Here is a 15585-nt window from a genome sequence, read left to right on the forward strand (position 1 = left end):
TTAAGCTCTGTTTAAAATACAAAGAAAAATATTAAATAAAACATGCTAGTTAAATGCAAGCCATTTTAACTAGCACTTACAATGTACTGAGGACTACAGATCGAATAAAAGCTTTTATATTTTAATTATGTAAAGATAATATACAACAAATAAAAATTATTTATTTAACCAATCAGTTAAATTTATTTAATATAAAATTGAAGAGTAAAATAGTAAAAAATTTTGTCACTTGAATCTCAACGTTATTTCAAGAGTCTCAAAATTTTCGAAAGTAATTTTACAAAATCTCATTGAATTTCTTTCAGAGATTTCGTAATTTCTTGTAATAACACCCCGGGAGGTTTTTTTCTCAATACCAGGCTGTTGAGGCTACATTCCTCAAACATTTGAGTTTCAGGGATTCCGAAATTATAACATTTCAAAACTATAATGCCCTTTTGAACACAGTGACGAATGCTTCCTCGAAATACTTCTGAAATATTCCAGTAAAGTTGAGCTCTAGATTCCAAAATTATTTTATTAGATTTTTCTTTAAAAATTTCTGTCGGAAACTTTCCTTACAACACTATGGAATTCCAAAATATTTCATCTTCAAAAATTCGAAATTACTTTAAAACATACAACAATTTTCACAGATATCTCTTTACAATACCAATGCACTCCTGAAATTTTCTAAAATATTTGAGTGATTCATTCATTGTTCTGATGGAAACATCCAAGCTGTTATGAGATCAATTTCGGCTGATTTAGGAAAGAGAGAGAGAAAGAGAAAGTGATATCAAAGAAAAAGAAAATGCTGCTCTTACAGTCATCATGAACCCCCACCCTTGAACTCCAAATAGGAAAGTTGTTGAACAAGTTCCGCTTCATTCCGTCATGTTGAACACACACCCTGAAATCTGTATTGCGGTGAGGATGAGCAGTTGAGAAACTCTTCAAAATTTCAGCAATCGCAGAAAGAAAAAAATATCTCTCCTGGTATCTCCCAACTTTCATAAGGTCTAAAAGCGAAAAGAAACGGTAAAGTGGTAACGAAGCAATGGTGTAGCCTTAAACCGGTTGCCGGATTAAGTTCGACTGGCTTTGATGACACACAGTGCTCATGTGCTGTGGGAGAATCGAAGCACAATACCATGATTTTGGCTTTTGTGTGCAAATATATACCGGTTGCTATGCGGATTTGGGCCCCTAAAAGGTTTCGAAGGGAGAATTCTTCAAAGGTAAGTTAAGAAAAACAAAATTCCAAAATTGATATATTTTAATTTATTAATTATTTTTTAAATTTCTTTGCAATGTAGGCGTTTACTAGATGCTTGCTTATAAAATTGCGAATGCAAATTTATATATTACGTGAATGCTTTTTTTTCTCCTCCCGAAAAATGCTATAGACAGCAGATAAATTTGACGAATTCCTTTACTTCTAAGTTGGTTTAGTGTTCTATCAAAATTTCTTATTATTCGAAATTTATTGCAAATATCAGAATCGTATCGTCCATGACTGTTTTAAAAAAATAACATTTTTTGAATGAGAAATCAGCTTTGCCATAATATAAAGGCATTTAAATGATACTAAAAAAAAGAAGCTTTAAGTAATCCAGTGTTGTTTTACATAAAAATAAATATTAAAAAATTCTCATGTTTTGATATGAGAAAGGAACTGAAAAAGTTTTTGATATTGAAAGTAAATGTCATTTCTTACTCATATTTTCACTGTAGTTAATATAAAATTGTAAAAAAAGTCATTAATTTATTTATAGCTTCATTAATATTCATATTGTTGTTTCCTTTAAAATTTTCATATGAATATTTTTATTGTCTGATTGTGTTTTCTCTTCGTAATTTATATTTTTTAAAAAATAAGGGAATTGCACGAACTTCATAAAGTTTTTTCTGAAAATTCTTTTTATTTATGCTGCTTTGGTGTGTATATTTACATACATATCCTGCAAATATTAATTGAGTTTATCATGTACTGTCAATATAAAATAGGATTTTCTAATTTACAATAAGTATACTTTAGTTGAAAATATTTGCACTTTTTTCATTTTTTATTATTGTTAATCTTCATATAGCAAATAAGTTTACTGATATTTTTTATAGTTTTTAATATTTTAAAACTCAAAATATTATATTTATATTATTAGATTTTTATAGGTTCACTGATATTAAAATATTAAAATCTTTAGCAAAAGTGTAACTAAATGTTAAAGAAAATATATAAAAACTTTGAACAAAATTTTCAAATAATATTTGTTTGATAAATATACCTAAAATTCTTCTTTACTTTGAGAAGAAAAATCCTTGATTGCCCAATTCATTGCACACTTATGAGTATGAATAGAATTAATGAATATAATGAGAATTTTTAGAATTTCCAGTATAACAAAATGGCAATTTGATCAAAAGTGTTATAGAACAGCGTTTAACAATCTGGTGAAACCAAATTCCTCAGAAAACTGCTTGAATTTAGGAGATGATGCATTATTGAAGGAGAGCGAACAGAAATTCGAAACAGGATTGGTCGTTTTTCTTTTTGTGATACATATATAATTCTAACCTCATAAATTATCTCCAGTACAAGGCCTAAGTTTTTGATTTTCGTTAGTTCCTGCTAGATACTCTAGAAGGATGATACGAGCGTTTTGCTCTGTTGCGATATACCTAGATGAATATTTCCTAGATTTCTGTATAGTTTGAAAACAAACGGTTCATATAAGTAGTGAACTTATTAGTGATAAATTTATATAAAATGGAATATTTGTCAGAAGATTTGAAACTCGAATTTTAGTCAGATAGTTTTTCCATTTTGTTTGCAAATCACGCTACCTTTTTATGTTAGATCTTATCCAAAACAGGATTGTGCAAAACGAAGGCTCTAGTTATTTTTCTAAAAATACATCTGTTGATTTTTATTAATTGAATCAGTAAGCTAATGCAAGAAAAAATAATCATTCATACATAATCATTAGAGTGGCAGCATTGAATATTTATTACTATAAAGATGCAAAAATTAATAAACTCTCATAAATTATTCCAATTTGCGTGGTGAAATATATTTGTTGCAGCTTAAGTACATCGAATGGCACAATTTTTTTAAAGGCAATTTCATCACTAAACATATCCTACTGCTACCATAACATTGCTCCTGATATAATGCAATTAAAAAAATAAAAATAATGCCATCCAAAGGAGAAATGAAATATAACTAGACAATAATTTTCAATAAGGTCTTTTGCAGTTACGCATCACTAGCCTTTTATTTATATATCAGTTTATCTTTTTTCTAGAAAGTTAAAATATTTCTCTTACTGGTAACATCAGTAACTTGATTCGCATCTCAGTTTTGAATAATGTACTGGAAATAAGACATTCAATATTTTGAAATTTTTACAAACACACATTCACGAACAATTCCAACAAAAATGATTCTTTCAAGAAAATTTCTTTGAAGAATACAATGAACACTTTTAGAATTATGAAGCAGTTGCAGAAACAATTTTGATGCTGAAATATACTTTTAATATTGAAGAAACAACAACTTTTTTTTTTATCAGAAACTATTTGTAATATTGGTGATTTCCAATATAGTTTGAATATTTCAAAGATAGCATAACATTTATGTTGACTTATGGTTTTGGCTGCCTACATTTTTTTCTTCGGAGTATCACCCACTCCCACTTATCTACAATCATCTAACGCCCTTCCATGTTTTTCATTTTGTTGCTCAAAACGAAATGTAGTATCAATGACAAATGAATAATTAGTTGATTATTATTATTATTGGTGCAGCCGAAAGTCATATTTACGAACAATTAATCAGCAACAAGTGTTTAAAAGAAAGAATTAAAAAATAGTAAAATATTTGGAGATCAGTCACTTCTTGCATCAGAAACGACATTTCATTCTTAATTTTTAAATTAAATAGTACCAAATGCAAACAGTTCTGGAATTTTTTCCTAAGGAATGTAAAATCTATTTGTGTTGTAGCTTAAGTGAAAAATATTGGTGTATTTATTTGCCCTTTTAGACCAAATATTACAATAGGATAAAACAAGAATACCAAATCCAGGTGCTTTCACCACTGTTTCATGTTGCAAGATCATATTTCACTAACAATGTTTGCGTGCTCAGCGATCAGACGCTGATTAGTTGCAAAAATCAGAAATGCTCTTTCAAATACTTTCTTTATTTGATGAGCAAATAGTTACCGTTTCTATCTGAAATCTGAAATAATTTTGTATGGTCCAATTTGGATTTTGAATTTATATGCAGGATTGAATTCCTATTTATCAGTTCAATGAATTTCTTGGTAAACATTTAAAGCTAGATATAATTTCATTTCATAATATTTTATTATGTTTATAGATTTTACTTAATGTTTCATTATTTTTATAGCATTTTGATACACATCATGCGTTTATACACTTTAATTCTCCTGTTTTTTGCGTCTAATATTGGAATTTTATAATCAATTTTTCATTCACTTCTTTGTGCACAAAAGTCCTGAATTTTTGCATAGTTAATTCATCCCTTTTATAATAGAATATTTTAATGATTTTAGATCTCTAAATTATTATTTAATATATTAAATTAGCTAAAAGATTGATTTCGCTATTCCATTTTGAGAAAATTTAGTTTCTAGATTTCATAATATCAGTTTCATGAATCATGAAATATATAAAAGAATACAAATTTGAAAATATCAAAAATAAAGTTTTTAAACTCCCTTTTATAATGCAGTAGGAAATAAAAAAAATGTTCATGGAAAATTTTGGAATGTTATAAAAATTAAGACATGAAGGTTAGTCACAATAAGTAAGGAACAAAAAATCTGAAATTCGCATTATATTAGAATTAAAATGTATTAAAATGCGATTACAATTTCAATTTATTTCAAGTTTTTCTATGTGCGCCTCAGGTTTTAGTTATTGTTATTTTAATCTCCAGATTCTTGATGAAAGAATTATTTTTCTTTTTAGTGCAGCGATAAAAGTGTTTTTTACTTTTTCATATACGACGCATAAAAAAGTATCAGAATTGTCAAAAAAACATTTTGAACTTGAGTATTTGATGAATTTCCAGGTTACAGACCTCCCTCAGTTCGGAACATAAATTACGTCTGTCTATCCATGAACACGATCATTCTGATCTAGACGAAATAAATTTGGTATATGGGCTTTTGACTAAATTTATAGATTTCTATAAAATTTTAAACTAAATCCATGCTGAGGAAGTCTGTCTGGATGTCTAAGAACAAGTCAACCTGATAACTATAAAACGTAAAGAGCTAGATAGATAAAATTTAGAACGAAGGTTTAGCATCTAAAACGCCAATTTTTATCAAATTTTGAACGCAATCTGTCAAAGAGTTGACCATCTGTTCTTTCGCATGCATGTAAATGCAACCAGTTAAATGACTGAATCTCGGAAATTCTTGGGACAAATTTTGGTCCGTGTCAAATATTGATTTTAATCAGACGAAAAAAAGGTTCAAAATAAATATTTGCACGATAGATTCAGTAAAATATGCTAGATTCAAACCGAAGATCTGTATTTCGAAACTACTTTTCTGCAATACCATGCAAAGCATTCGCTTCCTTAACTATTAATTATAATTAATTTTATGCGGGGGGAGGGGGAAGTTCTTCTTTGGACAGTATACAAGAAAGTTTCCGGAGACAACTCTCGCTGATTTGAAAAGAAATTTTGTTTTAATCCTTTTGTACTAATTTTCGAAACATTAGTTATACATCAATCGAATGAGTAAGCTGTGCTAAATAAGATTTAGCCATTTCTATGGGAGAAGAAATGCGCCTCTTTCATGTGAAGAATTTTGTTGAGCATGGAGTTTCCCGAGCCGGTTTTTGAAATGGCGCTTAATCAAATAAAACAGAAAGACAATTCGATCGCATCAAACAAAAGATAATTATGTTTTCAATCATTTTATTGATTTCTATTAAAAATTGAAGAATACTATTTACTTTCTAGCATATGACAAATTTACTTCAAATCAGTCAAAAAATAGAACGTATTCAGAAATTTGTGTTTTATATATTTACTGTTTTTATGTAGCATTTAATTAAAAATCACAAAATAAAACTTAAAAAAGAGCTTTTTTCATTAAAAAAAATTGCTTCGAATGTACTTGCAACTACATCAACATTTCATTTGTGAATAAAGGGAATTTTTTCCAAACAAAAACTGTATCTGAATTAAAATATTATTCTTGTAGAAATAATGTGATATTTTCATTACAAGATAGTATAAAAATATTTATATCTTAAGAAGAGGTCTCAAGACAAGTACCAAAACAGTACCTTTGTTAAAAAAATAAATATCATTCGCATAATCCCCCCCCCCCGTTTTTATCCTTGAGACTTTATGACAAGGGACACTAAGATTGAAATTGTAATTAAGCTTAAATAATGATGCATATGCTATTTTTGGATCTATCTAATTTGTATTCTCCAAACTAACGTTAATTTAATAACTAAATCGATTAAATATAGTTAATTTAGTTACTGCATTTATTTCATTTTTGGCCATCCGAAAATATTAATTGTTGCATGCAGGGATTAAATAAGAAAATACGAAGAAAGAACCAATATACAAAAAATGTGTTAAGATTTGAAAAAATTTTGAACCAAATGAAACAATTTGTGGTTAATTAAGTTAAAGAAATAGATCTTTACATATAGTTGTTAAAAATTAAGTACAAAGTTTTTTTTTAAACATGAGATTTAATTATTAAAAAGGTAAATAATCTTAATTAAGGTTATTTAACTTTTAGAGCAAGCAAGGAATTACCATAATAAAAGGCATATTTAAGATACATTACAAATGAATAACAAATTTACTGTCGCAAATGCTTTTGAAACTAAGAAAAATCCCTATCTTATGAAATGCGCAATGACATATAAAATAAGAACTGCAATCTAAGTCATTCATTTACATAAAAAATGCATCACATATCAATTATAATTCCAAAATATAGATGATCACTTGTTTTTCATAATAAACACAAGGAAAAAAATTACGTTCAAAAGCTGTAAAATATCTGAAAAGGTTAAATTTTTGGAGGAAAAATTTATCTAATTCATATAAAAAAATTTTAACCATTGAAGTGACTTATGATTCAAATGATTATTACAATAATACATTTCATTGTTAATTAAATACTACGTATTTAATCCAGTTATAATGAATTTCTGAATAACAAATTTATAGCTACAAGCACTTTTAAAATAAGAATGATCAGTTTCTTAAAAAAATCATAATTAAAAGTATCTATTGCTTTAGAAGTTATAAAAATTTTCTGAATAGTTCATGTGGATTTAATACATGTCACATGACAAATCTAGCCCTGAAATAAGATGACTTGATGCTTAAAATCATACAAAAAGAAAATGTAATATTCGCATGAAATAAAATCATTTACTATTTTTTCATAGCTTAAGAGCAAACTAAAATATTTTGTTTAAAGTTATATAATGATCTTTATCCACAGGAGGAAAACAAATGATTTAAAAACTTGACGAAATTATGAAGTTTGAATTAAATTTCAACAATGAATTCTATTGTTCATATTAAAAATTTGTTAAAGTCAATTTGTTAAAGTTAATTTGTTAATCATATTAAAAATTTGTTAACGTTGGAAAAAAATTTGCGCTATAAAATTTTATCATGGAAAATGTAATTTTTGGAATTTTAAGATGGGGTAAAGATGATTCTTATGCGATAATATTTTCAACCACTTATCATTAAAAGACTTTGAAATTTAACTGCCATTTTAATGAATTAAAATTTCATTATAAAGACTCGAAAAAGTTACGTTAGTTAGGGGTAAACATTCCAAATTTATGCCATATTTGATAATTATTAGCTTATAATGGCCAATAAGCAGAGATACATTATTTTCTTTTAATATTAGGGGATAAAGTTGCCTAGGGAGTATTAAATATGTAGGGTTCTTCACACTAAAAGCCATAAGACAAAATTTTTTAGCTGTTTAAAGTTTTGAATGATATTTTATTAAATTTGCTCAGAAAATTTGATATATTATAATTTAAAACGTTTTTAAATAATAAATTAGAACAGTTATTTGTGTAAACGTTTTTAGATTTGAAAAATGTCAAATAAGCATGCATTTCATTGATCTCGTTCTTAGAAAACTTAAAAAATGCGCACAATACACGTAATCAAATAAAAAATACATACATTTACGGATAGTAATAAAAATCATATACATTATTTCACTATCCACAGAAATTTTGAAAATCCTCATTCTTTGTACTCTACATAAAAGTTGATTTTATGTGAAAGTAGGGATAATACCTTGTTCCTAATTTGGGTACAGCTATAAATACAGAACCTATAATACTATCGTCAAATACACCGTGTGAGAGTTCTTAGGATGGTCAAGTATACTTTCTCTCCCACTGTCTTTTAAAAGTACCTTACCTTTTCGGAGATCATGTTTTAGTTAATAGATATCTGTTAAAAATTCCTGTTTGTTACTTTATTTTTAGCAAGTGGTCGTTCTCTGGTTTTAAAAAAGGATCTGGAATTATTTTAATTGTTAAGAATCTGAGGAACGTGAGTAAAAAAAAGTGCTTTTCTTCTAAATGCAACAAATCGATTACTAAAACTTGCACTTACTGGTAACGGCACATGCTCTACCTGCTCCACCCTAGTTATGGCACTGATCTTAAATATTTATTTTTTAGAAGTTAATCGAACAGATGTTGTGATGCGACAATATGCAATTGTGTAAGGTACTCTTAGAAAAATGATTTCTGCATAAAATTACCAAACTTAGCACCTTATGTGAATGAAAGTTCAATAATTACTTTTATTCCAATATATTTAAAATGAAAATTTAGAAAATTATTAATACCATATAATATAAATATCTAAAAAAATCATACATTTTTTTTTCTAAATAGCATCTTTGAAACAAATAAAAATTGTATTCAACAATTGCTAATATTTGTAAATATTAGAGCATAAAATTTCATACTTATTCAATGGAAAAGATTTTATGCATTAAACAAATTATAAATTTGAAAAAAAAATTAAAAAAAACTATATATATAACTGCAAAATAACACATTTTTATTATTGAAATTTATTTATTTATGAGCTTTGGGCATTTCAAACTCAAATATACTAAACATTGAATCTAAAATGCATTTAAAATTAATTGCCATTTTGATTTAGTTACTGATTTAATTATCAAACATTGTGTGATTCGATGGCAAAATCAGAAATGTCTTCATATACGAATAGCTAAATAAATATAAAAGCGGCATTTTATTTGGAAACAAATAAATTTACTGACATTATTATTCTTTGCCTCTTTGGCGACCACTGGGAATATCGGTTGTGTTTCATTTCAAATAACCCTCTTACGCATGATTCTATGGCCATGGCTCCCTCAACGAAATGTAGCAAAGTATTTTAAAACATTAAAAAATGACAGCTATTAAAACTATGTAATTTTCATAGCTTTATGTTTATTCTATTCATTGTGTGCTAATGAAGTCATGTCCCATGACATTATAATGGTATTAAAAACAGCTGTTTTCGGTTCATTTATCTTTTAGTTTTCACGTTCCTGTTACTTTACTTCCTTATTCCCATGCAAATATTAAAAACCCTTCTTTAGATTTCAACAATGGGATAAAATCATGCGATTAAAGAGTTGAATAATCAATGAAAAAGTTTTCGACTTCATCGCAACGATCAAATCGATTGTTAAACATTAAGCAAAAAAATATTTTTAAAGAAATTGCAAAAATTAAAAAAAAAATGTACACAATAACTGAAATGGTTTTAAAATAGTTTTTGCGATAATATTTTCGGATATTATTGCGAGAAAAGTTCGTTTGATTTTTAATTAACTGAAATTACAATTAGGATTTAGAAACACTGTCTGCATATTCTTGTTCTCCAAAATATATCTATATCAAATTTGGTAGCTGTAAAGAGCCAATATACGTTCTGCTTTATTATTGATAGAGATAGTTCGCATGGCGTCGGCATATTCGAAAGCGAAGTCTATCGAAACACCTCAATCCTAATTGTCCTCTTACTCTGTGTTTAATTATTCCGTTAAACGAACTCAGTGCAACATATGGTTGTTAAGAAACCTCACCATACATATTCATTCGTCATTTTCCTTATGATGGTAATAAAATGCATTCATGAATCAACTGAAATCGTACTTCATCCTTCTCACCTTCCTACTGAAAAAAACGCATGGAAATAATCTTTTTAAAATGTAATGTCTGTATTTGATAGCAAATTAGAGCTATTAAGTAATGTTATCGAATTCAACTAAAGAAACCAAATTTGTTGAACTTTAATCCGGCAACTTAAAGGTATAATGCGAAGAAAATGATGTAGAAGTATCCAAAAATGTATGCATAAATATAAAAGAAAAGAAAAATTCTGAAAAATCTTTTTGTTTTAAAAGGCAAGAAGCAATAAACATTCGTTTTTCTAATGCTTTTATTATTTGATTAAGCTGATTTATTCATATAGTTTATATTAGGCTGAGCATATTCATTATTTAGTAAAATTTGTAGAAAAGAAACTTACTTTTTTCAAAAATTAAATATTTTTTACAATATAAATCATTTATTGGAAGGTAAAATTGATATATAACTCAAAACACTTTTTCCTCCCGAAACCGCTTAACCAAAATGACAAGTTATTATAGACAAAAGCAAAAGTACGAAATTTAAAAATAATTGTTCATTTATCTTTTTTTTTTAAACTTGACCTATTTAATAAGTTTGTATGATATATTTACTTAGAAATAAAAGTTCATTACATGTACTTAAAACTCGAGACATTAGGTCCGAATTTAAAATTCGAACCGAAATGAAACAAAATTTTCGTAAAATGTATTCATTTTAAAAGATTTTTTTGTATAATTTCACTGCTATTGAAGAATCAGAAAAAGTGCTCTAAGTGTTTTCCGTATCCAAAAACAGGATTTTGTTTTTTAGTAGCTTCGATACAAACCAACAAAGCCACCCAGAACCAAATGTTTGAGAACATTCTTCGATTATAGATAGATCAGTGTTCAGGAAAATCTTACTTTCGGTAAATGATTAGCAAATTTCCATGGCACTTCCAGTCCTTGTATTCAACCAAAAGACGAAGCCTAATTGGATTGGGTTTATTTTGATTTTTTTAACGTCTTGTTTTAAAAAGATACGAAGGTATCAGTTTGAGATGGACAAAGAAGAAATTTAAGCAATAAAATTAGGTCCTTTCTTAACATAAATTCCTTAATTAAAAATAAATTTTAAAAAGAAATTCATTTTGCTTTTCTGTGACAGAAACAGATTTTTCATACCATTTGATACTTGAAATTTTGATAATGTTTAAGTATATTCAAGGCATAGTAAAAATTATTATTATTTTAGGAAGTCCATTTGTAGTAAAAATCGAAAAAAAAAAACGTCGTATATAGCAAATAAATATATAAAAAATTTAATTACAAAGTTTTAAAAAACACATATTTATTAGTGTACTAAACCGCATATTTCTTTTCCTTCAGTTAATTTTTACTTTGTTTCTTGGAATCTGCCGTTTTTCAAAATTACTTCGAGGTGGTGCCATATGGAATCAAAATTCAATTAATGATAATTAAGTTGAAAATAGTCTGTTGTCAGTGAGACTTCATAATATTTCATTCCTCTAATACTTCAAGGAATAAGTGAAAAAACGATTCCACCTTTACGACAAGAAATAAATAAAATAAACATGCTTAGAAAGGGAAATAATTGTACCACTTTTATGAGATTATTTTTCAAATAGATTAGCATTTTTTTCAAATTTTGCCGAAACCAATCATCGAGCATATTCCTCTAAGCACAATCCGATAAATCCTAGAGTTTGAATTTTGAATATATATTTGACACAGTTGTTACAAAATAAACTTCCATTGAATATTTTTCATGCATACTGGTTTGGTGGCGTAAATAGTATGGAGAATCCTTCGAAACAGGTATCAACAGGGAAAAAGATAAAAAATAGTGTTACAAACCTGTCATTTTGCTTCCCGGCACGAATAGTGTCATCGTGGGAAAAACCGTTGTACGATCTATCCTGTGAGGGCTGAGCAGGTGCCGCGTCAATGACCTCAGAGCTTGGCGACGAATTTGGCAACTTTGGCCACAGAATGGATAATGCTGGAAAGTTCGAGAACTTTCACGATCCATCCACTAAGAACCGAGATACACCCATATACGCCTTGATTGGTCTAGAAGTTTCTAGCTCCACCTCCCGAGAACTATAAAAGGCCGACACTCTCAAGCTGCAGTGAAGTCGTGTATGAGCAGTCGGAGTCGCCGACAAGTAACAATTCTTCGAGAGGATAGCGAAGCAATGGCGAATTCTACCAGCATTGTGTGGGGCGAGTACTGAACTGCTGTGTGCCGAATCCTGTTGTCTACTGTGGAGGCAACGTCGTATATTGTGAGTAGCCAGTTGTGAGAAGTAGTGAGTCGGCAGCTAAAGCGAGAAGTTCAGCCGTTGGAGAAACGGTAGAGCGAAGCTCCCAGGATCACCTCTCCTGCTGGATTCTATCTGGTCGATTCGTGTGCTGTGGACGATAACTACTTGCCTGCTACTGTCTACTGAAGTGTTCTACTGTGTGCTAGCCTGTGTTCGTTTCTGCTGTAAATATTTGCCATCTGCGTATTCTTCTTCGTTGTGTTCGTCTCTTCGTGTAAATAAACGTCGTTGTTTTTCTACTGTCGCCTGCTGATTGTGTTCTCCACACCATATCACTACCACTATCAAAAGAATCCGACGCCAGAAGAGAAATCCGTAACAATAGTTTTCACGTTGAAATGTTAAACAAATGATGTTTCAAAACTAGGCAAGCGTGAAAAGTATCTACTAGTCCTCTCAATAATTAAAACGAATGTGTAAAGAAATGACAAGCTTGAACATTTCAGCAACTAGAAGGAACAACATTTTACAATTTTCCAAAATTTTTTACTTTTGGCAGGTATGGCATTATCACTTATAGTCCTCAAATGTTTCGAAAACTAACGACTTACTTTTCATTTCACTTATACTTTGAGGTAGAAAATTTTCGATTTCCTGATTTTTAGGGCAAGGAAAGAACTTATTTTATTTTCAGATACTTTAAAACGATGTTACTAACGTATCTAATTATAAAATATTCCAGCGGATTGATTTCGGTCGGAAATTCTGAAAAAGCTTTTCTTTTCTAACAAATCCTCTATATATAGATCGACGTTATTTTAATAGAAGTTCTATTCTTTATTAAAAAAATAGCATTTTAGATCAAGTGCAAGCAAAGGCTACTAAGAAATGTCTTTCATCAGCAGAATAAGGAAACGGAATTGAGTAATCTAATAATATATTTTAAAAACAATATTTTCAATAGAAAGAATCAAGAAATCTTTTTTCTTCATTAATGCAGTGCTGCCAATAATTTTATTGATGAATTTGTATAGCCCACTCTTCAAAGCGAAAGTGGTGAAAGGTTAAACATGGGGGGTGAAAAATCTAAAGACGTTGAGTTGAGAGCCTGAAATGCGCGCGAATTTGAGTTATCAAATAGAAATTGTTGAAAATAAGGCTAACATTCTGTATGATTAAAAACGAACATTAGCCTTGAGATAAAAAACACAAAACATTAAAAAATGACAATTCTAAAAAAGATTTTTTAACAAAATTCTACATTGGTATTTTCAATCTCTTCTGTTGTCAAAGCTGAATGAAGGAATTTTATTCACTGCGCACCCTTTTTGATTTCACAGGCAAACTCATGTATAAACTAGCATAACTGAAAATTTCCCGCAGCTGACTTCCAGCTAAAAGGAAGAGGGACCTTCGCACTACGTCCGTTTATTTGTTCGTCATATTTGTTATAAGTACGAATTTGATTTAAATATTTACCTGTTCATTTTTACCCATAGCTTTGGGGTTCAATTAATAATTGAGCCAAGCATAGATATGTAAATGAATCATTATTGTCATGCATGGATTTTTTGACGAGACTTTTAATTATCATCCATATTCCATCTTAGCTTCTATTTGCTCATAACATTGCAATGTTCAAAGAACTCGCTGTCTGAATCGATGCTCACTTTCCGAGTTATTCATGTAATTTGGTTGTACTATTGCAAACTTGTATTGTATCATTGTATATTTTATCTGATATGTTCTTTTCTTTCATTCAATTCTGTGACAAACAACTGCTTACTGGTCACTCTCTTTGATTTTCCGATCCAATATATAATTGCAAAAGACTCGTTTCTGTAAGCCTATCTTATTTTTAGCATGCAAACAATCTTTTGGAATACTCTCTTCATATAATCATTTTCTCCTCTAAATATCAAAGAGACTGCAGTCTACTGATGGGCATCTAGAAAATCGATTATAGCAAAAGGAGTACGTGATTCGGACACATCTTGAATTTATCGAGAGGAAAAATGTTTTAGCTTGACTGCGGGGGGGGGGGGAGTTTGGAAAATGCAATGCAGACTCAAATGTCTTCTTTTTCTGATCAGTAATCAAAAATATGTTATTATTCTTCATTAATTATCGCCTCGCTCCAAAATACCCGAAGTTATATTAACAACAGAAATAAACTTTCACATGCATATTGTGACATCATAGATCAGAGAAATTATCTTTTCAGGAACCGCTATTTAAGGAGGTTAGTCATTTAAGATCCATATGTATGGACGACCTCAACGGAGTTGAACATAGAAAAACATTCAAAATCGGTTTTTATATGACATAAAAAAAATAACAAGAAAGTTTTAACTTTTAATAAAAAGTTTTAACTGTTATATTAACTATTATATAACTGTGGTTATTAAAAGTTATAAAAAGTTTTAACTGTTATATTAACTATATAACTGTTGTTATTAAAAGTTATAAAAAGTTTTAACTTTTAATAACAACTTTTTAAAGTTTTTTTTATAGGAATTATTAATAAGAATTTACAAAGCAAATGAATTAAAAAAATTACTGATTTTAAAAGATACTTTTTTTTTATTTTATCTGAAATGACATCTTACGAAACTATATTTTGTTACTACATATAGATACCGAGTGCTATTGCATTTTGTGCACTCTGGTAATCGGCATGTTGAAACATTTTTTGTCATCCATAAATCTCCACAAGTTTCCTACTCCATCTAGTCGCTCTTCTTTCATTGGTTGGTTCACAACAACTCAGTGCTTCACTGGCACGTTTGCATTATTTCTCATGCGCACAAATTTCATCTCCTGTTTGTTCGTTGTGTTTCCTTCGTAATTTAGGAGACCAAAGGCAACTGTTATGTGATACTCCAATCGAGACACATACTTCTTAGTATTTTTTTCATCTGGCATATCGAATCCAGCGGGAAGATCTATAAAACGGTTAATTACTCACACCAAGCAATTTATAGCTTTAACAATGCATCTGTGATATACCTGCCACTAAAGTCTGTACCATGCAAACATTCATTATATGAATGCACAATGTCCTGTTGTGGTATCGTTTTTTGACCACCTACAGCAGCTAGAAACAGGCTCACT

At 29.0% G+C, this 15585-nt stretch overlaps 1 protein-coding gene across 1 annotated transcript in view; it reads left to right on the forward strand.

The window, feature by feature from the left end:
* The first annotated feature begins 965 nt into the window (after positions 1-965).
* LOC129958127 (tyrosine-protein kinase Btk29A-like) overlaps positions 966-15585 on the forward strand; it is a 115299-nt gene continuing 100679 nt past the window's right edge. Inside the window, exon 1 of the mRNA XM_056070326.1 lies at positions 966-1220. Within this exon, the coding sequence (XP_055926301.1) occupies positions 1134-1220 (87 nt within the window). The 5' untranslated portion in view covers positions 966-1133. The remainder of the gene's footprint in view (positions 1221-15585) is intronic.

The sequence above is a fragment of the Argiope bruennichi genome, chromosome X1 (genome assembly GCF_947563725.1).
Source record: "Argiope bruennichi chromosome X1, qqArgBrue1.1, whole genome shotgun sequence".
Classification (NCBI taxonomy): domain Eukaryota; kingdom Metazoa; phylum Arthropoda; class Arachnida; order Araneae; family Araneidae; genus Argiope; species Argiope bruennichi.